This window comes from Acartia tonsa, chromosome 11 (assembly GCF_053477335.1).
Source record: "Acartia tonsa isolate MP-2025a chromosome 11, ASM5347733v1, whole genome shotgun sequence".
NCBI classification, from domain to species: Eukaryota; Metazoa; Arthropoda; class Copepoda; order Calanoida; family Acartiidae; genus Acartia; species Acartia tonsa.
The window spans coordinates 45,484,740-45,508,700 of record NC_137270.1 but is presented as its reverse complement, the minus strand read 5'-3'; the positions used below and the strand labels follow the sequence as shown (position 1 = coordinate 45,508,700).

The window sequence follows — 23,961 nt, the reverse complement described above, 5'->3', positions numbered from 1 at the left end:
ACAATAAAAAGACGTATAGAGTATAGTTATCCATTAAGTTTTACAGTACTAGGACTATTTTATTCTCTTTTTCAAAGAATATTAAGGATTTTTGTAAACTACACAGTTTAAAATAAGTTAAAAAAATAAAATCTAATTTATTTATTTCTAAAATAAAATAATACAATATACATATTAAACAAAGAGGTAAAATATAAAAAAAACATAATCAGAATTTTTTTTCTAAAGGTAATATAAAAAATATTTTTCTTACAGTTATATTGATATAATTGTATTCTGAAAATGGAGAATTTTGTATGTCATAATTGGAGGGATGGTTAATGCATTGTCTATTGTCCCATCCCTTCTAAGTTATATATCATAATAAGAACACAAAAAATAGTATAATTTACTATTTTAGAATACTTTAATGTCTTCTTCTTTTGGCTTTTCACTTCATTTTTAATCTTAAGTTTTGATTTTTAACAAATCGACCATTTTGAATTTTTTTTTTTAATTCCGCCATTTTGTTTCTCAAACAGCTGCAATCTTGTCCAGGATCTTCCCGCGGTTAATGGATGTCGTCTTTGTTCTGGGTCCAACGCCACCACCCCCGACTCCCCCACTCACTGAGAAAGAGTCTGAAATAAAAATAAATAGTCAGAGATATGAAAATGACAGATAATTACAAGCCCACGGCTATTTGATTTGGCTCTATTTTGTTAAATTAATGAATGTATTCAAAGATTGAAAAAAAATAGCCTAAAAGCGTCCCATAAATTAAATCTTAATATAGCTATAACCTTAAACCAACCTGGGACAAAAAAAATCAGCCGCTTATCTTTAATAGTAGCCAAGTAATCACATTTCCCCCCTAGAACGGACAGACGGACAGACAAAGTGAATTATAGAAAATTTAAACTAAACCATGGCATTTAAAACATTTAATAACGTATATAATCCTTTGTTATTATATTATCTACACTAATAAATCAGAGAAAATGTGTGCCCGTAAATTTGATAAGAATTGCATCAGTGCTTAAAATAGGGTTATTACAGATTTGAACATAAATAAAAAAATAGCTATTTATCGCATCGCATTATAAAGTTTTAGATTATAACTGGTATTAATTTTAGGATTTTCATTTTAATATTCGTGGGAAATTGTCTGTAATACTGCTATACATGATTTTTTTAGTATGGCTGAGAACCGGTTCCAATCAAGCGGATAATAATCGGTTTCGAAGCCATACTGGAAATAATATTACAAAATTAAAATTAAGAGAGGGAGGGGGCACTTGACTGTAAATTACAAAAAGTTTCATAGCAACGTTATCTAATTTGTTGGCTCAAAACATTGTTTACTTTTATTCAATTTTGATTAGTAGTGTCTAAACTTTTCAACTAATGATTTTAATGTATAGAATGTATAATTTTGTTAATTAAAATTGGGGGTGATTATCATTTTATCGTTTATTGTCCCTCATCCCATAGTCAAAACTGGCACTGGGGGCTAAAAAATATGAGGGGGGGGGGGGGGTTGGCCAAGAAATAGGTTTGGGCGAAAGCACTAAACAATTGTATTGTACAATTACAACTACTCAACATATTTGTCCTTGTAAACAAAGCTATGCTATTGTGGTATCCGCCTAGGATAAATGGCAGACACCAGAGTTCGAAAAGACTACGGCAGTGTGACAGACGTGGACACCTTACTATAGAGAAGCTACGCTTCTCTAACAATCACTAAATAACAAACAGCATCTATTCAGTTGTTCCTTTATTGAAGGTCTAAGGATTACTAAAGTTGTACAACATAATATAAATACATATGGATTAGGAATAAAGATAGTTAATGGTAAATCATACAAGTAAAACATAGATAGTTGCAATGGTTAGGTAGATGGCTATCCCTGTCCGGGGAAGGCAGGATAGCCCATGGAACAGCACAATAGGTAGATAAGCATAGAGGGGTTGAGTGGTAGGTCTGGGTACTAAAAAGGGAAGGTTTGATGATTACTGTGACAACAACAGTCTGTGTGGGGGTGATTCTATCAGGTGAGGGAAGGCTTAGATCCTTTATCCTCAGGGTTGAGGTGGTGCTGATAACTTGGTGGTTGAAGGGGAAGGTTCCGGTGCTTAAGATGGGAGAGGGAGGGGTAACACCCCTCCCTCCATTTGCAGGACAACTGAGAGATGAAATCAATACCGTTATCTGACATATTTTCAGGTGGCTTTACAATTGTAGAATAACAGGATTTAGCTGGGTGCGTAGCATCACTATAATGTCTTGGTTTCTGCATGGCCCAGAGTTGCCGCATACCACAACTCTCCCCTCGGAAGGCTGGGAGGGGTTGTCTGCACCGCCAGACTTCCGACAGTGGTTGCGGCCTTCAGTTTGTTGTCCTTGTGGAATGGGTCCGCCAGGATACCAGCTGCTGAACGGTGGTAGACTCCAGCCCTCCCCAGGTCGAACGGAATCTGCTATATCTGCTGGAGTAGCTGGTCCTGTTGGATGTTCTGGCCGTTGGATGTGTACCTCTGAGGCCACCCTGGCAACCTCCAGGGGTGGCACAGCACATGAGGGGGCTTGGACCAACAGCCGCCTGGTATACACCTCTTCAGGTTTCTCTACTGGGCTGGTGGTCTCCATCGTGTTGGTCACCTTGCTGCTGGCAGGCTGGCTACTGGATGCAGGCGCAGCGTCTTCGCCCTCGGGGCTGGTCAGGTTCATTCGGCTTCCAGGGTCTCTGTCAACGCGGGCAGGTGGTGGTTGACATACTGTAGGAGCGTTGCCTCCCTCAGGCTCATCCTGGACATTGGCAGGGTGGTGCATGGCAGTCAGACCTGCAGGGTAGGGGAAGGTAACAGTCCATCCCCTGTGCCGGAGGCTGTCTTGGATCTGCAAGGGTGGCTCCGCTCTAGTTGGCTGGGGGACAGGCCCATCCACGGCCACTGCTGCTGGTGGACTGGAGGCACAAGGCTCCGGATTTCCTCCCCTAGCCTGAAGGTGTCCAGGCACATCGTCTCCATCTTGGGTAGACATAATTGTTGGGGATCCTCTACTTCTATGGTTAGGCTCGGCACTTGGCGCATCTAGTTGAGTTACTCCCCAGGCAGCGGTCAAAGCTTCTTCAGTTTGGCTGGTAATGGCTGATATCCTGGTTCCTGGGGCAGATGCAGGGGGCGCAGGCAAGTTTGACCCAGCACAAACTTCCTGGTACACCAGTGCAATACAATTACCCTGGCTTGGTTGAGGGAGGTAGACAGCTGGATGCAGTTGAGGGTGAGGGACAGCTGGACTCTCCCTGCTGGCTGGGGGCTCTGGCTGACTGGGGGTGACGGGTGTCACCCCTTCCTCTGGGGCTGCGGGCTCGTTCCGGGGTCCAGGTATCTCGGTGGCGGCGACGGTTGTCGCCCCAGGCACCAGCGTGGGGCGCTGGATAGCACCCCCCAGTCTTCACAGGTGGCGGCGACGGTTGTCGCCCCAGACATCAGCTTGGTGGTGCAGGGAAGCACCTCTCCTTCCTTCCAGGTGGCGACGCCGGTTGGCGTCCCATACATCGACTCAGACTCGCTGGCTAGCGCCTCTTGCCTCTCCCGCTCGGCGGCCGCCAGGGCCTCCCCGTACACCGTCCCGGTGGCGCTGGGTAGCGCCCCTCGGCTCTTGCTGGGGGTGACAGGGGTTACCTCCTCCTTCGGGGGACGCGGTCTGACGGGTACCATCATGTTGAGGCCGACCGGCAGAGGCCGCAGGACTTCTGGCTCCGCAATGTTGGTTGGCTGCACGAACACCGGTCCCATGTGGTTGAGGCTGAGGTCCAGGCCAACCCGGTTGGGTTCAGCCGCTCCTCCCAGCACGTTGATCCTGGCCACTATGGTCCCAATCTGAGACACAGACTCCTGGGTAGCCGCGGCCCCAGCGGCGGCAGCTGGTTGGGGTGACGGCTGGGCATCTCCCTCCAGGTGGACCTGGGTGTCAGACTGGTTGTAGGCAGGTTGTTGGGCTGCCTGGTGTTTCTTCATTGCCTGGTCCCAACCGGTTCTACACTTGGCGGCTGTGTGGCCGTTGAAGCGGCAGCGCTCCTTCGTCCAGCTGGGTCCCATCAGTCCGGCTTCCCCAGGGTGTATCAACCTGCCAGGTCTCTCCTCCTCCAGTTGGGGCACCAGCTGACAAACAGGGTCTCCCCTACTAGGGGTCAGGCAGTGCTGGGCTGCTTGTGGTGGCTCCTTGGTTACATTCAGCCTCCTCCCCATACACACAGGTCCCTTCCATCCAACAGCGGCTCTCCTCTCCTGGGTGGCGAGGCCAGCCTCGGCCTTAGCTTCTGCAGGTGCTTCTCCACATGAGGGATCCTGCCTCTGGTTACGCCAGGTAGTTGGTAGCAAAGGCCGTTGATGGTGCCAGTCGGAAGGGGGGCTATGATCTCTGGGGGGTACCTGTGGCCAGTGTGTGGACAGGTACCCACAGTTGAACCAGCAAGGCCCAGAAGATGCCATACTGATGGTAGCCTGAACTGTGTTCTGGACTGCCAGCAGGCTGTTGGTAGCCACCTGAGTTGGGCCAGAGTTGCCAGCTGGTATTGCGTCCCTGCCAGGCTCCGTCAGCTGCTGGTGGGGAGCCCCTGCGGTGGTTCTGGTTTTGGCAGGGGGTGGCCTTCTTATTGACTTCCCTAGTTGGAGCTCTGCATCCTGGTGGGCCTCCATCTTCAGCAGCATGGGGGGACTTGGCTGGGTCAGGTGCAGTGGTTCAACAGAGTAGAGGCATCTGGTCTTGGAGTGTGGGGGAACAGCCTCACTGCTGCTGGTCAACCCTGCTCCCTCCGTGCTGGGGAAAGCCTTCCACTGCAGCAGGTCACCATTCTCCATCCTTAGGCCGGTCCCCAGTCGTTCCATGCCTGGGGGCTCCCAGGGAGGCTTGGGTGGCGGCTCCCCCACCCCCAGGTACGCGTCGGGCATCTGGGTGAAGAGCCTATTCCCCTGGGACAGCTCCCCATCCTCCAGGTTGGTGAGGCCAGCGCCCGGGAGGACCTTTCCACCCCAGACACAGGTGGTACTGGCCCTAGGGCTGGGCCCCTTTGGAGTCTCAGTTCTGGTGGTAGTGTCCATCTTGGGGCTGGCCACTAAGTCTCTGAAGCTTGTCACCTTCTCATTAGGCTCAGTCGCATCGTTCAACACCCCCAGGAGGACACATACAGGTTCAACAATCCCCAGTCCAGTATCTCCATTTCTCGTGCGTTGAGCACCAACTGTACAGGAGCTGTGCAGCGGACATTCAGTCACCCTTCCAGACAAGGGCATCTCAGGGACCAGGGGTCTGTGACCTGGCATGTGTTTTATGTTCACTGTACTCAACACAGTAGGCCAAAGTAATAACAGAAGCAGCACCTTGTATGAAGAAGCAGAGAGTGGTGGGGTACAGATGTTGGTGGTTATGGTCCAAATGAAGACTTCTGTCCACCACAGTGCCAGCAGCATGCCTAGGCACACAGTTAATGCCCAATCAGGAATGTCTTCTATTGCCGCACGTCGGGCTAGGGGCTGACAATTTCTCATCTTGTAGATATAGGAGCAGAGTAGAGTAGCCGCGCCGCAAGGAGGTTCGAGCCGGCTCACCCCTATTATAGATACTATAGCTGTGTAATTAGGGTGGTAGTCCACGTAGCCGTAGGCTCTGTCCTCCTGGCTCAAGAGTTTCGGTGGCTGGAGCGTCCCCATGATAAGTAGCAGGGGGTTGGTCTGTTGGTGCCAGCGTCTTGTTTAACTGTTGAGCCTGAGTTGTTCTCCTTTCCAGTATAGCTCTTGATTCCTGTGATAACCAGCGGATCTTAGCTTAGAGATAAAAGGGAATATGTTAGGTATCCATAGATGTCTCTAGGAGCGTATCCGCTAGTAGATATATGGATATGTAGGCTATCTATATATATGGCTACACTCCCATATATATATACGTGTATAGGAATATCCCCAGAGCTAGCTAGCTTTCCTCCTTGCTTCAAAAAAATCACGCTTCCTCTGTATATAGTTCACAACCATGAGGGTCTATGGTCAAGGTACACACCACCACTGCCCAGTGTGGGGCATCAAGTCAGGCTATGTCCACAGGGTGGGCGTACTTTCGTTCAGTTACCATATCAGTCTCCAGTGTTGTATGGTGAGGTTAGTATTCACTTACTTGCACCCATGATACAAAAAACAACACTATTTATCACTAGGTTGGTAGGTTAGTTACAGAGATATAACTTAGATGTATTTATCACTAGTTTTATTCTGAGTTTTGTAGAGTAGGCTGGTAGGGGTAGATAGCTGTTGAGGGTCTGAACTGCTGTCAGGAACTGATTGGGTTTTCCTTTATCACACTATAGATAGGAGGGAGAAGCTTGTAATTCTTTATTTTCTAAAAATATCTCTGTTAGATGCTATTGAGTAGCTCCGCTCCTGTGTGTGTGTGTGTGCGTGAAATCTCCTTTCCTTGTAGCGCGCTTACGCACCGTCAAATCTGCGCACACAGGTAAAACGCGCACTTATCCCTCAACTCGCTCTCTCATTGGTCCGCTTTGTCCGTTGAATTTTATGATATTTCCCGAACTCCGTTGCGCGACCCGTAAATGGCGCTCTGTTTCCCCGGTCGCTAGCTCCACACCGTGGGCGGACTTAGTCAAGTGTGGGTAGGAGGGGGGAAGCGCGTGAGGGGACGGGGTAAATCCGTCCGTTCCCCCGGTGAGGAAAGGGGGGAGTGCTGTGGGTTTGAGGTAACTGTGTGATGAGGTAATGGTGCCCTTTCTCCTTAATCCTAGGTTTATTGTTATGTCACCTTGATTGTATTTTCTTCAATGGAGAGTGGGCCCCTCCCTTTCCTCTGGAATAAGGGGTGTATTTTGTTGTGCTGGAGGCTTGGGTGGTTAGATTGTTTATCAAGGCATTGTTATATTACATCTAGATTCTATTTTTGGCCTTATCACAATACATAACAGATTTGCTTACCAAGCCTGTTCTATTTTTAGTTGTTATCACAATACACAACAAATCCAAGCCTGTTCTATTTTTAGTTTTATCACAATACACAACAAATTGTTTGCCAATCCTTGCTCATAAATCTATTGTTTAACCATCACACTAGGGTGGTAATCCCTACAATGTGATATAATATCTGCTTTTCTAGATGGGTGGCTGCGCTGTAGCCTCTCAGGATACTTGGAGTTGACGTAGTTTTCTCTGCTTTGGTACACTACACTCGTATGTTGGCTCGCAGCTCGCAGCTATGTGGCGTGTTTCAGCCTATCCCGTCCTACAGCGCCGTATATCCGAATCCGACTGTTGGCGGCAGGGAATGTCCCGTCCTGCGGCGCCGCTGGTTCGAATCCTTGGCTTGTTTCAGTCTATCGGCGGCAGGGAATGTCCCGTCCTGCAGCTCCGTGTATCCGAATCCGGCTGATGGCGGCAGGGAATGTCCCGTCCTGCTAGCGCCGCTGGTTCGGATCCTGCTATCTCTTGCAGTAAATGTTGGCCTATTTTCAGCCGTTTGCACTTATTTGGCCTGTTTCAGCCAGTCCGCAGGCCTGTTTCAGCCCTTTGAGCGCTCAATTCTCCGTTAGATGTCGGCGCTTCTCGCGGTTCTCCGTCAAGTTTCGCTGTTTCACTTCCACAACTGCCGGATGCAGAGTTAGACCTTGCTATCCAGGGTGGGTAATTCAGGTTGCTTGTGTCAGTTTTGCCAGTTTCACTGCTGGGAGTACCTTAGCCTCAGCTGCGCGTCTGCTCTACACTTGTGGTTTGCCGTAATCTCACACAGCTGTCACCAAAAGTTGTGGTATCCGCCTAGGATAAATGGCAGACACCAGAGTTCGAAAAGACTATGGCAGTGTGACAGACGTGGACACCTTACTATAGAGAAGCTACGCTTCTCTAACAATCACTAAATAACAAACAGCATCTATTCAGTTGTTCCTTTATTGAAGGTCTAAGGATTACTAAAGTTGTACAACATAATATAAATACATATGGATTAGGAATAAAGATAGTTAAAGGTAAATCATACAAGTAAAACATAGATAGTTGCAATGGTTAGGTAGATGGCTATCCCTGTCCGGGGAAGGCAGGATAGCCCATGGAACAGCACAATAGGTAGATAAGCATAGAGGGGTTGAGTGGTAGGTCTGGGTACTAAAAAGGGAAGGTTTGATGATTACTGTGACAACAACAGTCTGTGTGGGGGTGATTCTATCAGGTGAGGGAAGGCTTAGATCCTTTATCCTCAGGGTTGAGGTGGTGCTGATAACTTGGTGGTTGAAGGGGAAGGTTCCGGTGCTTAAGATGGGAGAGGGAGGGGTAACACCCCTCCCTCCATTTGCAGGACAACTGAGAGATGAAATCAATACCGTTATCTGACATATTTTCAGGTGGCTTTACAATTGTAGAATAACAGGATTTAGCTGGGTGCGTAGCATCACTATAATGTCTTGGTTTCTGCATGGCCCAGAGTTGCCGCATACCACACTATGACTGTCCTAATTTTTCTTGTTCATGTTGTAAAAGGACTAATTTAATATAATTTTATTATTTTGAAACCACTTTAACCCATGCAGCAATCGATATATTATTACTTGGATGTTGCACCAGATTTTCATGTACTCTGATAAAGTGATGCTAGCAGTTGGCTAAAATAACGATATCCCCCATTCCACCCCCCTTTACCCCATTCCCTCCTGAGCAATAAATGTATTCCATATTATTAAGCTAAATTGAGGACATATTTTCCCCTGTCAATATATCCACGTATATCCTATATCCATTCCCTGCACCAGTGTACAGGGATACGGCAATGGCCGATATATTGATGTACATTCCCAATGTTATTACACAAAATTACCCCTTATGTATACTTAAATAGTAGTTGAAACTTCTGAAAACTCATCTTGATAAAATAACCCATCATAATTCACAAAGTCCTTAAAGTTGTTAAGCCAACGAATAAGAAAATATATAAAACTTTGGGTACAAGTGTAATAAACAGCCCATTGTCTCCTCATTCCCTGCAGCAGTGTATCTGTAATATCTGTAATGCACATTTCTGGGTGTTTTTTCACTTCCGCATAAATTTTCATAACATTAAGAGATAATTGTAGAATACTTTTATATAAAAATTTTATTTCCTCCAACTAGCAGCTTCGTCCTTAGAGGACTTTAAAAAAATATTTTTTTAATGTTCGCCCACAATATAGTTGTAAAACTTCATGAGAAGGTACATTGTAAGGGAGAACCATATCGGTTCAGCGGTTAGCGAGATCCTTTGGTTTAAACAGACAGACAAAGATCCTATTTCTTTATTATAAGGATAAAAACTAAAAAGCAATCCAAAGTTGACTCTTAGTAAAATAAATAAACTTAGGAAAAAACTTTTGCATAAAATAAATTTTAAAAAAAATTCATAGGCTAGCATTAGATTTTTTTTGTCCTTTCAAGGCTCACATAGCCCCCCCCCTATGTCAGTGCACGCAACTTAAGAAGAGAGAGAGAGAGAGAGAGAGAGAGAGAGAGAGAGAGAGAGAGAGAGAGAGAGAGAGAGAGAGAGAGAGAGAGAGAGAGAGAGAGAGAGAGAGAGAAACAGAGAGAAACAGAGAGAGAAACAGAGAGAGAGAGAGAGAGAGAGAGAGAGAGAGAGAGAGAGAGAGAGAGAAAAAGAGAGGGAGAGAGAGAGAGAGAGAGAGAGAGAAATGGTAGACCGATATCATGAATTAATTATAGATTAACTTTGCTACTAAAAAGTTTTTATCATCATTGTAAGCACATCCTTATGAATGTTAAGCCAATGGATATAGAATACGTGGATATTGTAACAGTGTCATAAATTTTGTTTGCTAATATAGTCCTCAGTTATTGGTTAATACGTTCCTTTATGATAAGGGGAGGTATGGGGTAAAGTTATATTAGATAGCTGGAAAAAAAACATTTTATCAGAGTATGCAATAAAATTTCACAATATCCACGTATTCTATATCAATTGTTAAGCCCTTAATTTATAACTTTTTATGCTCGTTTACAACATTTCTAGTGCAAGCAGATTTGGCAACACTTACACATTGCAATTTTAATCACGCAACAAGTGTTTTACACAAGTTTAGTTCCCTAACTCTTGAAATAGAAAGCATTTGATGATTATTATAGGTGGTGCTTTTCCTCAAAACGTCTGACATGCACAGGGACTTGCAATATCAATACCATAACCCAGTATAACCTAAAGTAAAACACAAAATCACGAAAAAATCTTTGAAGGACTAGACACTTTGAAGGAAAAACTAGTTAGGTTAAGTAATGGCCTGAGTTCCCAAAAGGCATAATAACTGTTTTTTAAATTAAAATTATTTGTTGAAGATCAATCATCAGGATGAAATAAAAGTACTCAAAGTTTTCAAGCAAACTATAATTTTGGGTACCAGAATAATTTACAGTCCAATGTCACCTTCCCCCCTGGTCTTTATTAAACTAGCGGCTTCGCCCCTAGCCTCTAGGGGCTTTGCCCCAAGAGGTGATCAAAAAAAATTGAGGTGAAATTCGTAAAAGGACCAAGGAAATATTCTGCAAAAAAAAAAATGGGGGGGGGGGTTGTTTTTGGGGAGGTTGGGGGTGTCCCACCCCCCAAGAAAATAGCTTAAAACCACCACAGGACCAATAGGTATATACCCTGAAGAGTAGAATCCAATCGGTTCAGTGGTTACCGAGATCTTAAGGGACAGACAGACGGACAGACATCAAGCTACTTTGTATTATAGATAGGAAAAAAAACTGAAATAAACATCCAAGTAACGAAAAAACGTACTTTTTATTTCTACATCAAAAACTTCAGATAACCTAAATAACTTTACTTTAACCAATCTTATAATGATTAAAAGTTCATCGAAAATGTTTGGTTATGATAATTACTAAAAAATACACATTATAAAAATAACCTAAAACACACAATAAAAGGTATTTTTTCAAAACAGCAAAAAAATCGCTAAAGAAGGTGTATCAACTATTTTTTTTATAGCTAGCCGGTTCTTTTAGTAAGTAGTAGATGTAAAATTTTTCATAGAATTCAGATATGCAATCGGTTTTTTTGTAGACCTCTTATTTTTTAAGTAATTTAAGTTTAAAAAAAAAAAATTAAGTCGATTTTAAGGTACTAAAATGCAACAAAAAAAAGAAAGAAAATGGTCATTATGAACAAAAATAGTAAGATCTTTAATTTGACACCTTACTTTTTCAATTCTGTCAGGTAATTATTGAAAAAATCGATTTTTTTAAACCCACGAGAATAAAAACTTTGAACTTAATTTTATTATTTCACAAATAAAAAAATATGGGTTCATATATACCATTAGAATCAGAAAAATATTACGAATCCATTGTAAGCAAAATTGAAAAAAAAAGTTTACAATATAGTATATAAACTACAATAAAAGGAATTATATGAAAATATCATATTATGTTGTACAGGCAACGTCTTAATTCTTCAATTGAGTATAAAAATGGGAAGGGGGTAAAGAGGGGGTAAAAAAGGGAAGACAATAGTGTTGTCTGAACAAAAAAAATAATTGGCCATTTCTGTAATTTTTTAATTTTTTTCAATTTTGCTTACAATGGATTCGTAATATTTTTCTGATTCTAATGGTATATATGAACCCATGTTTTTTATGTCTGTTTGAGAAAATATTTAGGTCTAAAGTTTTTATTATACCGAGGTTAAAAAAATAGATTTTTTCAATAATTACTCAACAGAATTTTAAAAGTAAGGTGTCAAATTAAAGATCTTACTATTTTTGTTCTTACTGACCATTTTCTTCTTTGTTGCGTTTTAGTACCTTAAAACCGACTTAATTATTTTTTTTAAAAACTTAAATTACTTAAAAAATAAGAGGTCTACAAAAAAACCGATTGCATATTTGAATTCTATGAAAAATTTTACATCTACTACTTACTAAAAGAACCGGCTAGCTATAAAAAAAAAAGTTGATACAACTTCTTTGGAGGTTTTAGGTTTTACCATAACGGCGTTATATAAAAAAAACAGGTATAACCAGGGAGTAAGTGAGGGGACAATAGATCGAATATTAAATTTTTAGGAGTCTCAGACTTTAGGTACTGGCTTAAAAGGAATGTACAAGAATTTAGCAGTTTCTGACTGACTTTGGCTACTAGCGCAACAAATGCCGCCACTCGTGTGTTAGTTTTGAATATTGCAGACAAGAATTAATAAACTTAATTTGTTATGATGTGGCTGGTTTTAAAAATTTTTTCTCCCCAGAAAATATAATTTCATAGATAAAAACTTTATTGTGATATTTGTTTAATAACCATTCGAAGGTCCCAATTAAATTTTGGGTTATGGGGCTATGGGTTGAATGGGTTCCAGGGAGATTTTTATAGTTATTAATTACAGAATGATTATGTCAGTCTTATGTGCTTGTAATCTAATTTTCAAATGAATGCTTTTTTCTTGGAACTCTTTTCTTATTTTATAGTTTTCTGTATTGTATTAACTCTCTCTTTATAATTTCCTTCTTTTTTTCTGGATTAATCTGGATTTCATAGTCTTTCAGCGATAACTCTTAAATTGAATTAATTGCCCATTGTCCCCTCCCTTACTCCCTGGGTATAAACAAATAGGGGGAATGTCTTGGCTTATAATAAGGGGTAAGACAATAGTCTGAACAGACAAGTTATTATGACTAAGGTTGTGTGATTAAAGGGTTGGTTGTCTAAAAGTTAACATTTAATGGATAAATAAACTTAAATATCTTATTACCCTATATACGTGATTGCCTTAAAGAATAATCTTTAGGTTTGCTAAAAACATATGCTTTTTTGTTGGAGCATAAATATTAACCCAAAACACAGAACAGACAACGATTTACATAATACAAAAAGGCAAAAAGTGATAAAATATATTTGAAATACAAAATAACAGTAAACTTTGAAACAGTACTATAAAAATGGATGTAGAATATACATGGACATTATGACAAAGGAAAAATGCTTTCAATTTAGCATGCTAACATGGAATTCATTTATTTGTCAGTTCATTCATCCAGAAGGAAGGAACATGGTAAAGGGAGTGGAAGGGGGGAATCGTTATTTTAGCCTGCTGCGCGTTTCACTTCATTAGAAAACATTAAAATCTGATGTAAGATCCAATTAATAATATATTTATTACTATAAAACTGACAATAACCCAATAATGAAAAAAATGAAATAGATAATGAAAAAACAACCAAAAAAAATGAAAATTTACACACAAAAGCTACTAACAACTTAATTCGTCTGCTAACTAAAGGGTCCTTGATATTTGGGGGAAGTAAATATACGTCAATACTTATACATTTATATTTTTCAAGTTATAATATTTTTTTCCAATTTTTTTACTGTTCCCCTTATCCCTACCATAATTACTGTATTGGGGTATTTTGTACAAAAATACAGCTATTTTTATACGCAAGGCTTTTCAATATTTAGACATTGTCCGACGTCCGTATGTGCGTCTAGTATTGCGGATAGCTTTGATTATAATATTGGCCGTGGTATAATGGTCCATTTCATGTCAAACCTCTCATGGCAATTCTTGTAAAGATAAGGTATATTCATTAGTAGAGAGTCTGTACATCCATATAATGTACATTGGAATGGAAATTGTGCTGGTACCATAAGTTTAACAACCATGGAACACAGTAATAGTGTCTGACTGATTATGACGTAACAAAAAAAATTGCCAATGAGAGGCCACTATACATTTTACCATTGGTCAATAACGGCCTCTCATTGGCTAATTTTTTTTTGTTACGTCATAATCAGTCAGACACTATTACTGTGTTCCAACCATGCTATCTTATTATTTGGCTCAAAAACATTGGTTACTTGTTGTTTAAAAACTAGTAGTGTTTAAACTTTTCAACCAATAATTCTAATCTACTGTATATAAATTTATCGCCCATTGCCTTATACCTTCAGATTTCTAAGCAAGCAAATTTTGTTAAAAGTACCTAAAGTTTTGTAGTCAACGTGTTTATAAAACTTTGGGTACCAGTGTATTTTACAGTCCAATGTCCCCTTCCTTCCATATGTTTAGCCTTTTGCTCTTATACGATATTTAAAAGAATCATCCTATTAATATGAAACTTTGTATAGTGATTCTTATGACGACTATTTATAAACATAACCATATAAAAAAATCGGGTGTACTCACTTTTGTGGCAACGCCTCTTAAGAGGCGTTTCGTCATATTTTAATAGTAGCTTTTCTCCTATTTCTAGCCCCTGCGGGGGGCTCTAAACATGCGGGGCCGATTGCCTAACCCTGCGGGGCAATCATCTAACCTAACTTAACCTAACCTAACATAAAATAACCTTTCAAAGCTACTATCAAAGAATCGCCCCTTAAAAGGCGTTGCTACGAAAGGGACTATACCCAAAAAATGTAATGAATTTATGCATCTCTGTTTTGGATGTTGTTATTCTTGTATAAACCACTATTCATAAGGGGCATTTCCTTCTATTATATACACAAATAAATAGATAAAAAAAAATAATGGGATTGATTATAAATAAACTTATTTGAAACTTTTTTAATACTTATACTATTTGCCTTGTTAGATAGTTAGATACACTATAAAAATGATTAATAGATAGATAGATTATTTCTAAAAATATGAAGGAGTTTTGCAACTTGATAGATAGATTTACAATTGAATTGATAAATAAATAGATAGACAGACATATAGGATAAATATTTACACAGATTAATTATATAGATAGACAGATAGTTAATCAAAAATGATAGATAGAAAGATAGTTATCCAATATTTAAAAAAAAATTGATGTCCATTACGAAAAGTATGAGTATTTCATAGATTTAAAGTTAGTTATAGAGTAGCCTTGCTATAAGAGGATATATATGAATGGATAGATAGATAGATAGCTAATAAGAAAGAAAAATAGTTACCTAATCTTTTGACAATATTTTCTGTAGATGAAATAAGGATGTCGGGGGTTTGAAGTCGTCTTTGCCTCATTTGTTTACTCTCCACTGGAGTTTTAGGTTGTACAGATTTTTTAAAATAGCTTTAAACCACCCTTAGATATTTATAAATCGAACCTAAAAAGTACAACTAATTCTGACTAGCAATTACGGAGATCTTTAACTTCAAACAACTATTGCAAAATATGTACAAATTTTCCTTGAAATTGTTCAGTTTTGATGATTGTCTTGAGGTCCTCGGATCCAGAATTATTGCCAGAATTACTTTCTGATGCTGGAAATATATGTAAGGATTAATAACCCTCAGAGCCAGAATTATTGCTTCGCTTTTAACAATAAAAAAGGATTAATAATCTTTGGATCCAGAATTATTGCCAAAATTATTTTCAGATGCTGAAATTGTAAGTTAGGATTAATAATCCTCAGAACGAGAATTATTGCTTTGCTTGTAACAATAGATAAGGATTAATACTCCTTGAATCCAGAATTTATTAACAAAATTACTTTCAGATGCTGAAAATATAAATAAGGAGTAATAATCCTCAGAGCCAGAATTATTGCTTTGCTTGTAACAATAGATAAGGATTTATACTCCTTGAATCCAGAATTTATTAACAAAATTACTTTCAGATGCTGAAAATATAAATAAGGAGTAATAATCCTCAGAGCCAGAATTATTGCTTTGCTTGTAACAATAGATAAGGATTTATACTCCTTGAATCCAGAATTTATTAACAAAATTACTTTCAGATGCTGAAAATATAAATAAGGAGTAATAATCCTCAGAGCCAGAATTATTGCTTTGCTTGTAACAATAGATAAGGATTTATACTCCTTGAATCCAGAATTTATTAACAAAATTACTTTCAGATGCTGAAAATATAAATAAGGAGTAATAATCCTCAGAGCCAGAATTATTGCTTTGCTTGTAACAATAAAAAAAGATAAATAATCCTTGGATCCAGAATTATTGCTTGAAATACATTCAGATACTGAAAATATAAATTAGGATTAATAATTCTTGGATCCAGAATTATTGCCAGAATTACTTTCAGACGCTAAAAATATAAATAATTCTCAGAACCAGAATTATTGCTTGAAATACATTCAGATACTGAAAATATAAATTAGGATTAATAATTCTTGGATCCAGAATTATTGCCAGAATTACTTTCAGACGCTAAAAATATAAATAATTCTCAGAACCAGAATTATTGCTTGAAATACATTCAGATACTGAAAATATAAATTAGGATTAATAATTCTTGGATCCAGAATTATTGCCAGAATTACTTTCAGACGCTAAAAATATAAATAATTCTCAGAACCAGAATTATTGCTTGAAATACATTCAGATACTGAAAATATAAATTAGGATTAATAATTCTTGGATCCAGAATTATTGCCAGAATTACTTTCAGACGCTAAAAATATAAATAATTCTCAGAACCAGAATTATTGCTTGAAATACATTCAGATACTGAAAATATAAATTAGGATTAATAATTCTTGGATCCAGAATTATTGCCAGAATTACTTTCAGACGCTAAAAATATAAATAATTCTCAGAACCAGAATTATTGCTTGAAATACATTCAGATACTGAAAATATAAATTAGGATTAATAATTCTTGGATCCAGAATTATTGCCAGAATTACTTTCAGACGCTAAAAATATAAATAATTCTCAGAACCAGAATTATTGCTTGAAATACATTCAGATACTGAAAATATAAATTAGGATTAATAATTCTTGGATCCAGAATTATTGCCAGAATTACTTTCAGACGCTAAAAATATAAATAATTCTCAGAACCAGAATTATTGCTTGAAATACATTCAGATACTGAAAATATAAATTAGGATTAATAATTCTTGGATCCAGAATTATTGCCAGAATTACTTTCAGACGCTAAAAATATAAATAATTCTCAGAACCAGAATTATTGCTTGAAATACATTCAGATACTGAAAATATAAATTAGGATTAATAATTCTTGGATCCAGAATTATTGCCAGAATTACTTTCAGACGCTAAAAATATAAATAATTCTCAGAACCAGAATTATTGCTTGAAATACATTCAGATACTGAAAATATAAATTAGGATTAATAATTCTTGGATCCAGAATTATTGCCAGAATTACTTTCAGACGCTAAAAATATAAATAATTCTCAGAACCAGAATTATTGCTTGAAATACATTCAGATACTGAAAATATAAATTAGGATTAATAATTCTTGGATCCAGAATTATTGCCAGAATTACTTTCAGACGCTAAAAATATAAATAATTCTCAGAACCAGAATTATTGCTTGAAATACATTCAGATACAGAAAATATAAATTAGGATTAATAATTCTTGGATCCAGAATTATTGCCAGAATTACTTTCAGACGCTAAAAATATAAATAATTCTCAGAACCAGAATTATTGCTTGAAATACATTCAGATACTGAAAACATAAATTAGGATTAATAATTCTTGGATCCAGAATTATTGCCAGAATTACTTTCAGACGCTAAAAATATAAATAATTCTCAGAACCAGAATTATTGCTTGAAATACATTCAGATACTGAAAATATATATTAGGATTAATAATCCTCTAAACCAGAATTATTGCCAAAATTACTTTCAGACGCTAAAAATATAAATAATTCTCAGAACCAGAATTATTGCTTGAAATACATTCAGATACTGAAAATATATATTAGGATTAATAATTCTTGGATCCAGAATTATTGCCAGAATTACTTTCAGACGCTAAAAATATAAATAATTCTCAGAACCAGAATTATTGCTTGAAATACATTCAGATACTGAAAATATATATTAGGATTAATAATCCTCTAAACCAGAATTATTGCCAGAATTACTTTTAGATACTAAAATCAATAATCCTCGAATAAAAATTATTGCTAGAATTACTTTCAGTTATTAAAATTAATAATCCTCGAATCCAGAGGTATTGCCAGAATTACTTTTAGACGCTGAAAATATAAATTAATTATTAATAAACTTATATGTATAATGTAGGATTAATTTTGTTTATCATAATTGGGAATGTGCATCAATTTATCGGCCATTGTCTTATTCCTTTAGATCCCTGAGATCATGATCCTCCAGGTCTCCAGCAAACATTGAATAGCTCTTGTTACCGCACTTTTTTAAATTATAAAAACTTACATGAAGTATTTATAGAATTTTCTAGATCTAGCCCACTGTCATTGTTACCCTGTCCTCCTCTCAAACCGGTTTGTCCTGAAAAAAAAAATACATCGTTTAAACAGACCTATATAATACAATTAGACTTATTGAAAGACTGGCAAACAGACATAAAAACAGAAAAAAATACCTAATAGGAGGAGGGAAAAGTTTTTTTTGCTTAACCACTACAGGGGCCTTAAACCCGAAGGATTACCCTAAACTAGCCTAAAAAAACACTAATACAAAAAAATACTACCCAATCCCCTAAAGTTTCAATTCACTTCAAAACAAAGGTGGGTTTTGTGCTCTACAAGGTATTTCGAGGAAACTAGCGAACGTTTTTACCTATTCTTTGACCTCTGAATTGTGCTCCGTTCCTCATTAAATCCTCTGTGAGACCTCCTCCGATACGTATCTGGGCTCCTCGTACTGGTTTCAGATCACTAGATAGATAGATAGATAGATAGATATTTCCCTTGAAGGTTGCGTGATAAAGAAAGTAGATGATATTGCAACAAAAAAATGTGTTTACCTTAAAGGTTTCAGATTTAATATAATTCTGCCTTGGTTATGCTCGACAACTTCGCCGCGGTACGGCGCCCGCCCCCGCTCCTTGTTGGCCGCTGACATTTGCGGGCTGTTCGCCGACATTCCACCACCGCCGTTGGTTGTCACCGTTATTCCGCTTTCGGCGGAGGATGGTCGCGCCCCGGGTAGGTCTGTCCGACTGGTGGCCGCGGTTTGCGGCTGTTGCGGAATGTAGAGGTCGCGGTTGCGGCTGCGGGAGGGATCCTCGGTTGATTGCGACCTAGAAATAAACAAGAATGACAACATCCATAAAATCCTCTGTAGGACAAACAAACATTAACACTTGTAGAGTGTCAGAACTGAATAAGTAGAATATAAATGTATAAGTCTAAACAAAATTTTATGCGAATTTGTTGCAATACTGGTTTAATACAGGATACAGCTAAAAGAACATTTTAAGATTTAACTATAGAGATGATTCGCTTATAACATTGTACTTTGTTGTAAAAGGGATCAGTATTCCAAAAATCAGAAGAAAATGATATTTTTAAGGCGAAACTTTTTTATAATAAATTAGTAAGTCAACAAAAATGCAAATATCTTTTAAAGTAATACTTTTAAATTTAGAAAGTAAGACAATTATAGGCTGTTTTCGCAGACAATACTGTATCTATTTATCTTTACCTGTTAATACCATGACCATATTTAGCCCTGGTAGCTGTTTTAGTAGTTAATTCTGTATCTATTTATCTTTACCTGTTAATACCATGACCATATTTAGCCCTGGTGACTGTTTTAGTAGTTAATTCTGTATCTATCTATCTTTACCTGTTAATACCATGACCATATTTAGCCCTGGTGGCTGTTTTAGTAGTTAATTCTGTATCTATCTATCTTTACCTGTTAATACCATGACCATATTTGGCCCTGGAGGCTGTTTCAGCAAAGAATTCTGTATCTATCTATCTTTACCTGTTAATACCATGACCATATTTGGCCCTGGAGGCTGTTTCAGCAAAGAATTCTGTATCTATTTATCTTTACCTGTTAATACCATGACCATATTTAGCCCTGGTAGCTGTTTTAGTAGTTAATTCTGTATCTATTTATCTTTACCTGTTAATACCATGACCATATTTAGCCCTGGTGACTGTTTTAGTAGTTAATTCTGTATCTATCTATCTTTACCTGTTAATACCATGACCATATTTAGCCCTGGTGGCTGTTTTAGTAGTTAATTCTGTATCTATCTATCTTTACCTGTTAATACCATGACCATATTTAGCCCTGGTAGCTGTTTTAGTAGTTAATTCTGTATCTATTTATCTTTACCTGTTAATACCATGACCATATTTAGCCCTGGTGACTGTTTTAGTAGTTAATTCTGTATCTATCTATCTTTACCTGTTAATACCATGACCATATTTAGCCCTGGTGGCTGTTTTAGTAGTTAATTCTGTATCTATTTATCTTTACCCGTTAATACCATGACCATATTTAGCCCTGGTGGCTGTTTTAGTAGTTAATTCTGTATTTATCTATCTTTACCTGTTAATACCATGACCATATTTAGCCCTGGTGGCTGTTTTAGTAGTTAATTCTGTATCTATTTATCTTTACCTGTTAATACCAAGACCATATTTAGCCCTGGTGGCTGTTTTAGTAGTTAATTCTGTATCTATTTATCTTTACCTGTTAATACCATGACCATATTTAGCCCTGGTGACTGTTTTAGTAGTTAATTCTGTATTTATCTATCTTTACCTGTTAATACCATGACCATATTTAGCCCTGGTGGCTGTTTTAGTAGTTAATTCTGTATCTATCTATCTTTACATGTTAATACCATGACCATATTTAGCCCTGGTGGCTGTTTTAGTAGCTAATTCTGTATCTATCTATCTTTACCTGTTAATACCATGACCATATTTAGCCCTGGTAGTAGTTTTAGTAGTTAATTCTGTATCTATCTATCTTTACCTGTTAATACCATGACCATATTTGGCCCTGGAGGCTGTTTCAGCAAAGAATTCTGTATCTATCTATCTTTACCTGTTAATACCATGACCATATTTAGCCCTGGTGGCTGTTTTAGTAGTTAATTCTGTATCTATCTATCTTTACCTGTTAATACCATGACCATATTTAGCCCTGGTGGCTGTTTTAGTAGTTAATTCTGTATCTAAAGGGTGAGCAAAAAAATGCGTACCTTTTTAAAAATGAAATTGCGCGGCTTGTGTTAATAGTAGCAAAATGTTATGCATATCGTTAGAAGCGCTATGAAGTCTATTTTTAGGAAATATAAAAACAATTCCTGTGCTACGCATAGTTTAGGAGCTACGTGTTGAAATGTCCCAACTGACTTAAAACTTGACTTTTAATTTTAAAAATGTAGGCATCTCTTTTTGCAAAATATCTTCTCTAATTTTTGGTTATATTTTAAAATTTACTCGCAAGTCAAGTTTTACATCAGTTAGGACATTTTAACACGTAGCTCCCTAACTATACGTAGCAGAGGAATCGTTCTTATATTTCCAAAAAATAGAGTTCAAAGTGGTTCTAACGATATGCATAACATTTTTCTACCATTAACACAAGCCGTGCAATTTAAATTTTAAAAAGGTACGCATTTTTTTTTGCTCACCCTTTATCTATCTTTACCTGTTAATACCATGACCATATTTAGCCCTGGTAGTAGTTTTAGTAGTTAATTCTGTATCTATCTATCTTTACCTGTTAATACCATGACCATATTTGGCCCTGGAGGCTGTTTCAGCAAAGAATTCTGTATCTATCTATCTTTACCTGTTAATACCAAGACCATAATTAGCCCTGGTGGCTGTTTTAGTAGCTAATTCTGTATCTATCTATCTTTACCTGTTAATACTATGACCATATTTAGCCCTGGTGGCTGTTTTAGTAGTTAATTCTGTATCTATCTATCTTTACTTGTTAATACCATGACCATATTTAGCCCTGGTGGCTGTTTTAGTAGCTAATTCTGTATCTATCTATCTTTACCTGTTAATACCATGACCATATTTAGCCCTGGTGACTGTTTTAGTAGTTAATTCTGCATCTATCTATCTTTACCTGTTAATACCATGACCATATTTGGCCCTGGTGGCTGTTTTAGTAGTTAATTCTGTATCTATCTATCTTTACCTGTTAATACCATGACCATATTTAGCCCTGGTGACTGTTTTAGTAGTTAATTCTGTATCTATCTATCTTTACCTGTTAATACCATGACCATATTTAGCCCTGGTGGCTGTTTTAGTAGTTAATTCTGTATCTATCTATCTTTACCTGTTAATACCATGACCATATTTAGCCCTGGTAGTAGTTTTAGTAGTTAATTCTGTATCTATCTATCTTTACCTGTTAATACCATGACCATATTTGGCCCTGGAGGCTGTTTCAGCAAAGAATTCTGTATCTATCTATCTTTACCTGTTAATACCAAGACCATAATTAGCCCTGGTGGCTGTTTTAGTAGCTAATTCTGTATCTATCTATCTTTACCTGTTAATACCATGACCATATTTAGCCCTGGTGGCTGTTTAAGTAGTTAATTCTGTATCTATCTATCTCTACCTGTTAATACCATGACCATATTTAGCCCTGGTGGCTGTTTTAGTAATTAATTCTGTATCTATCTATCTTTACCTGTTAATACCATGACCATATTTAGCCCTGGTGGCTGTTTTAGTAGCTAATTCTGTATCTATCTATCTTTACCTGTTAATACCATGACCATATTTAGCCCTGGTGGTTGTTTTAGTATTTAATTCTGTATCTATCTATCTTTACCTGTTAATACCATGACCATATTTGGCCCTGGTGGCTGTTTTAGTAGTTAATTCTGTATCTATCTATCTTTACCTGTTAATACCATGACCATATTTGGCCCTGGCGGCCGTTTTTGCGGTCAATTCTGTGACAACCTCGTTCATTAACAGGTCAGAAACCACTGAAATTATAATCATGCTTTAAATATTAAAGTAGTAAAATAATAGAGGGGGCATCGCCTTATGTAACTGTCCACAGTGTGGGGACTCTGTCCCGATTTTATATTCGGCCTGTGAAACAAGTTAAAAGAGAACAAAAAGCAGTTTGCTAGGGTCTCCACCATTTGGGCCAGGTAGTTGTTTGCATTTTATATCTATACTTATACATTAATTGTCTAAATTGTTATATTTTAATATTTAACTATATATAAAAAAATTTCAATTTCTATCTATCTGTCCATCTATCTATCTATACTTACAATTACATCTATTTATGCCTCTGGGTATATTAACATCCACCGTGCTTTTGGTCATCATTTTCTCCTTTGATATATTCTTCTTTATTTTTTTTTGGTAGAGTTGGGACATCTTAGTCCAGAGCAAATAAAAGGTCATCTTTATTAAAAAATAATAAGTTAGAAATTTCGAGAAAAGCAAAACAAAATTTGAGGAATATATCGGTTTTTAGCGGCAGCGGCAGTTTGTTGCCGTTTCTTGACAGTTCTATATTGTACCATATTAGAGCAACTACTGCCATACAGAAACTTAGAGTTCTACTGCTATTTTTTAGTCTCTTAAAACATACATACAGACTGAAAGCTAGTGATAATCATGATCAATTATAGAGTAGATTTGTTCTTTAAAAAATAAAGAAGAATTTTTTTTCCTGGTTTAAATGTGAGACATTGTTATTTAAATCATTATTATCAGGTTTTTCTTGGGGCTTCACATCTCTGTAAACATCGTTTTCATCATCTTAAACAATAAGGATTAATTGGCAGAGATAAGACAATGGCCGATAAATCGACGTACGTACATCCTCAATGATAATATACAAAATTTCCCCTTTTGTAGATTAAAAATAGGCGTTGAAACATTTGAACACTATGTAAACTTAATGAATCAACCAATCAAAAAGTCCCCAAAGCTAACGAATAAGAAAACGTTATTATAAAACTTTGGGAACAAGTGTAATAAACAACCCATTTTCTACTCTCTCTCTTATTACTAGATTAGGTTAAGTAAAATGTTTAGTAATACCCAGAGAAAGAAAAGGGGTATTGTACTAGTTCCCAAAGTATTGTAATAAAGCTATTATTCATTGATAAAAAAAAAAAACATTGGGTACAATTTTTGAATTTTGATTATAATTTCCAAACTTTTCAACGAATAATTCTAATCTAAAGAAGGGCTAATTTTGGTTAAAATCATTGGGGATGTACAT

The 23,961-nt window shown here is 37.5% G+C and overlaps 1 protein-coding gene across 1 annotated transcript; it reads right to left on the bottom strand.

Moving 5' to 3' along the window:
• Positions 1-126: 126 nt before the first annotated feature.
• On the bottom strand, positions 127-23,058 carry LOC145331924 (uncharacterized). Its single transcript, XM_080176799.1, has 8 exons — positions 22,997-23,058; positions 22,612-22,699; positions 18,731-19,006; positions 18,544-18,641; positions 18,178-18,252; positions 15,190-15,262; positions 14,953-15,038; positions 127-620 (listed from the first exon to the last, which is right to left on the bottom strand). Exons 1-8 carry the CDS (start codon positions 23,052-23,054, stop codon positions 514-516), a joined length of 861 nt encoding a protein of 286 aa, XP_080032925.1. The 5' UTR covers positions 23,055-23,058; the 3' UTR covers positions 127-513.
• Between the last annotated feature and the right edge of the window lie 903 nt (positions 23,059-23,961).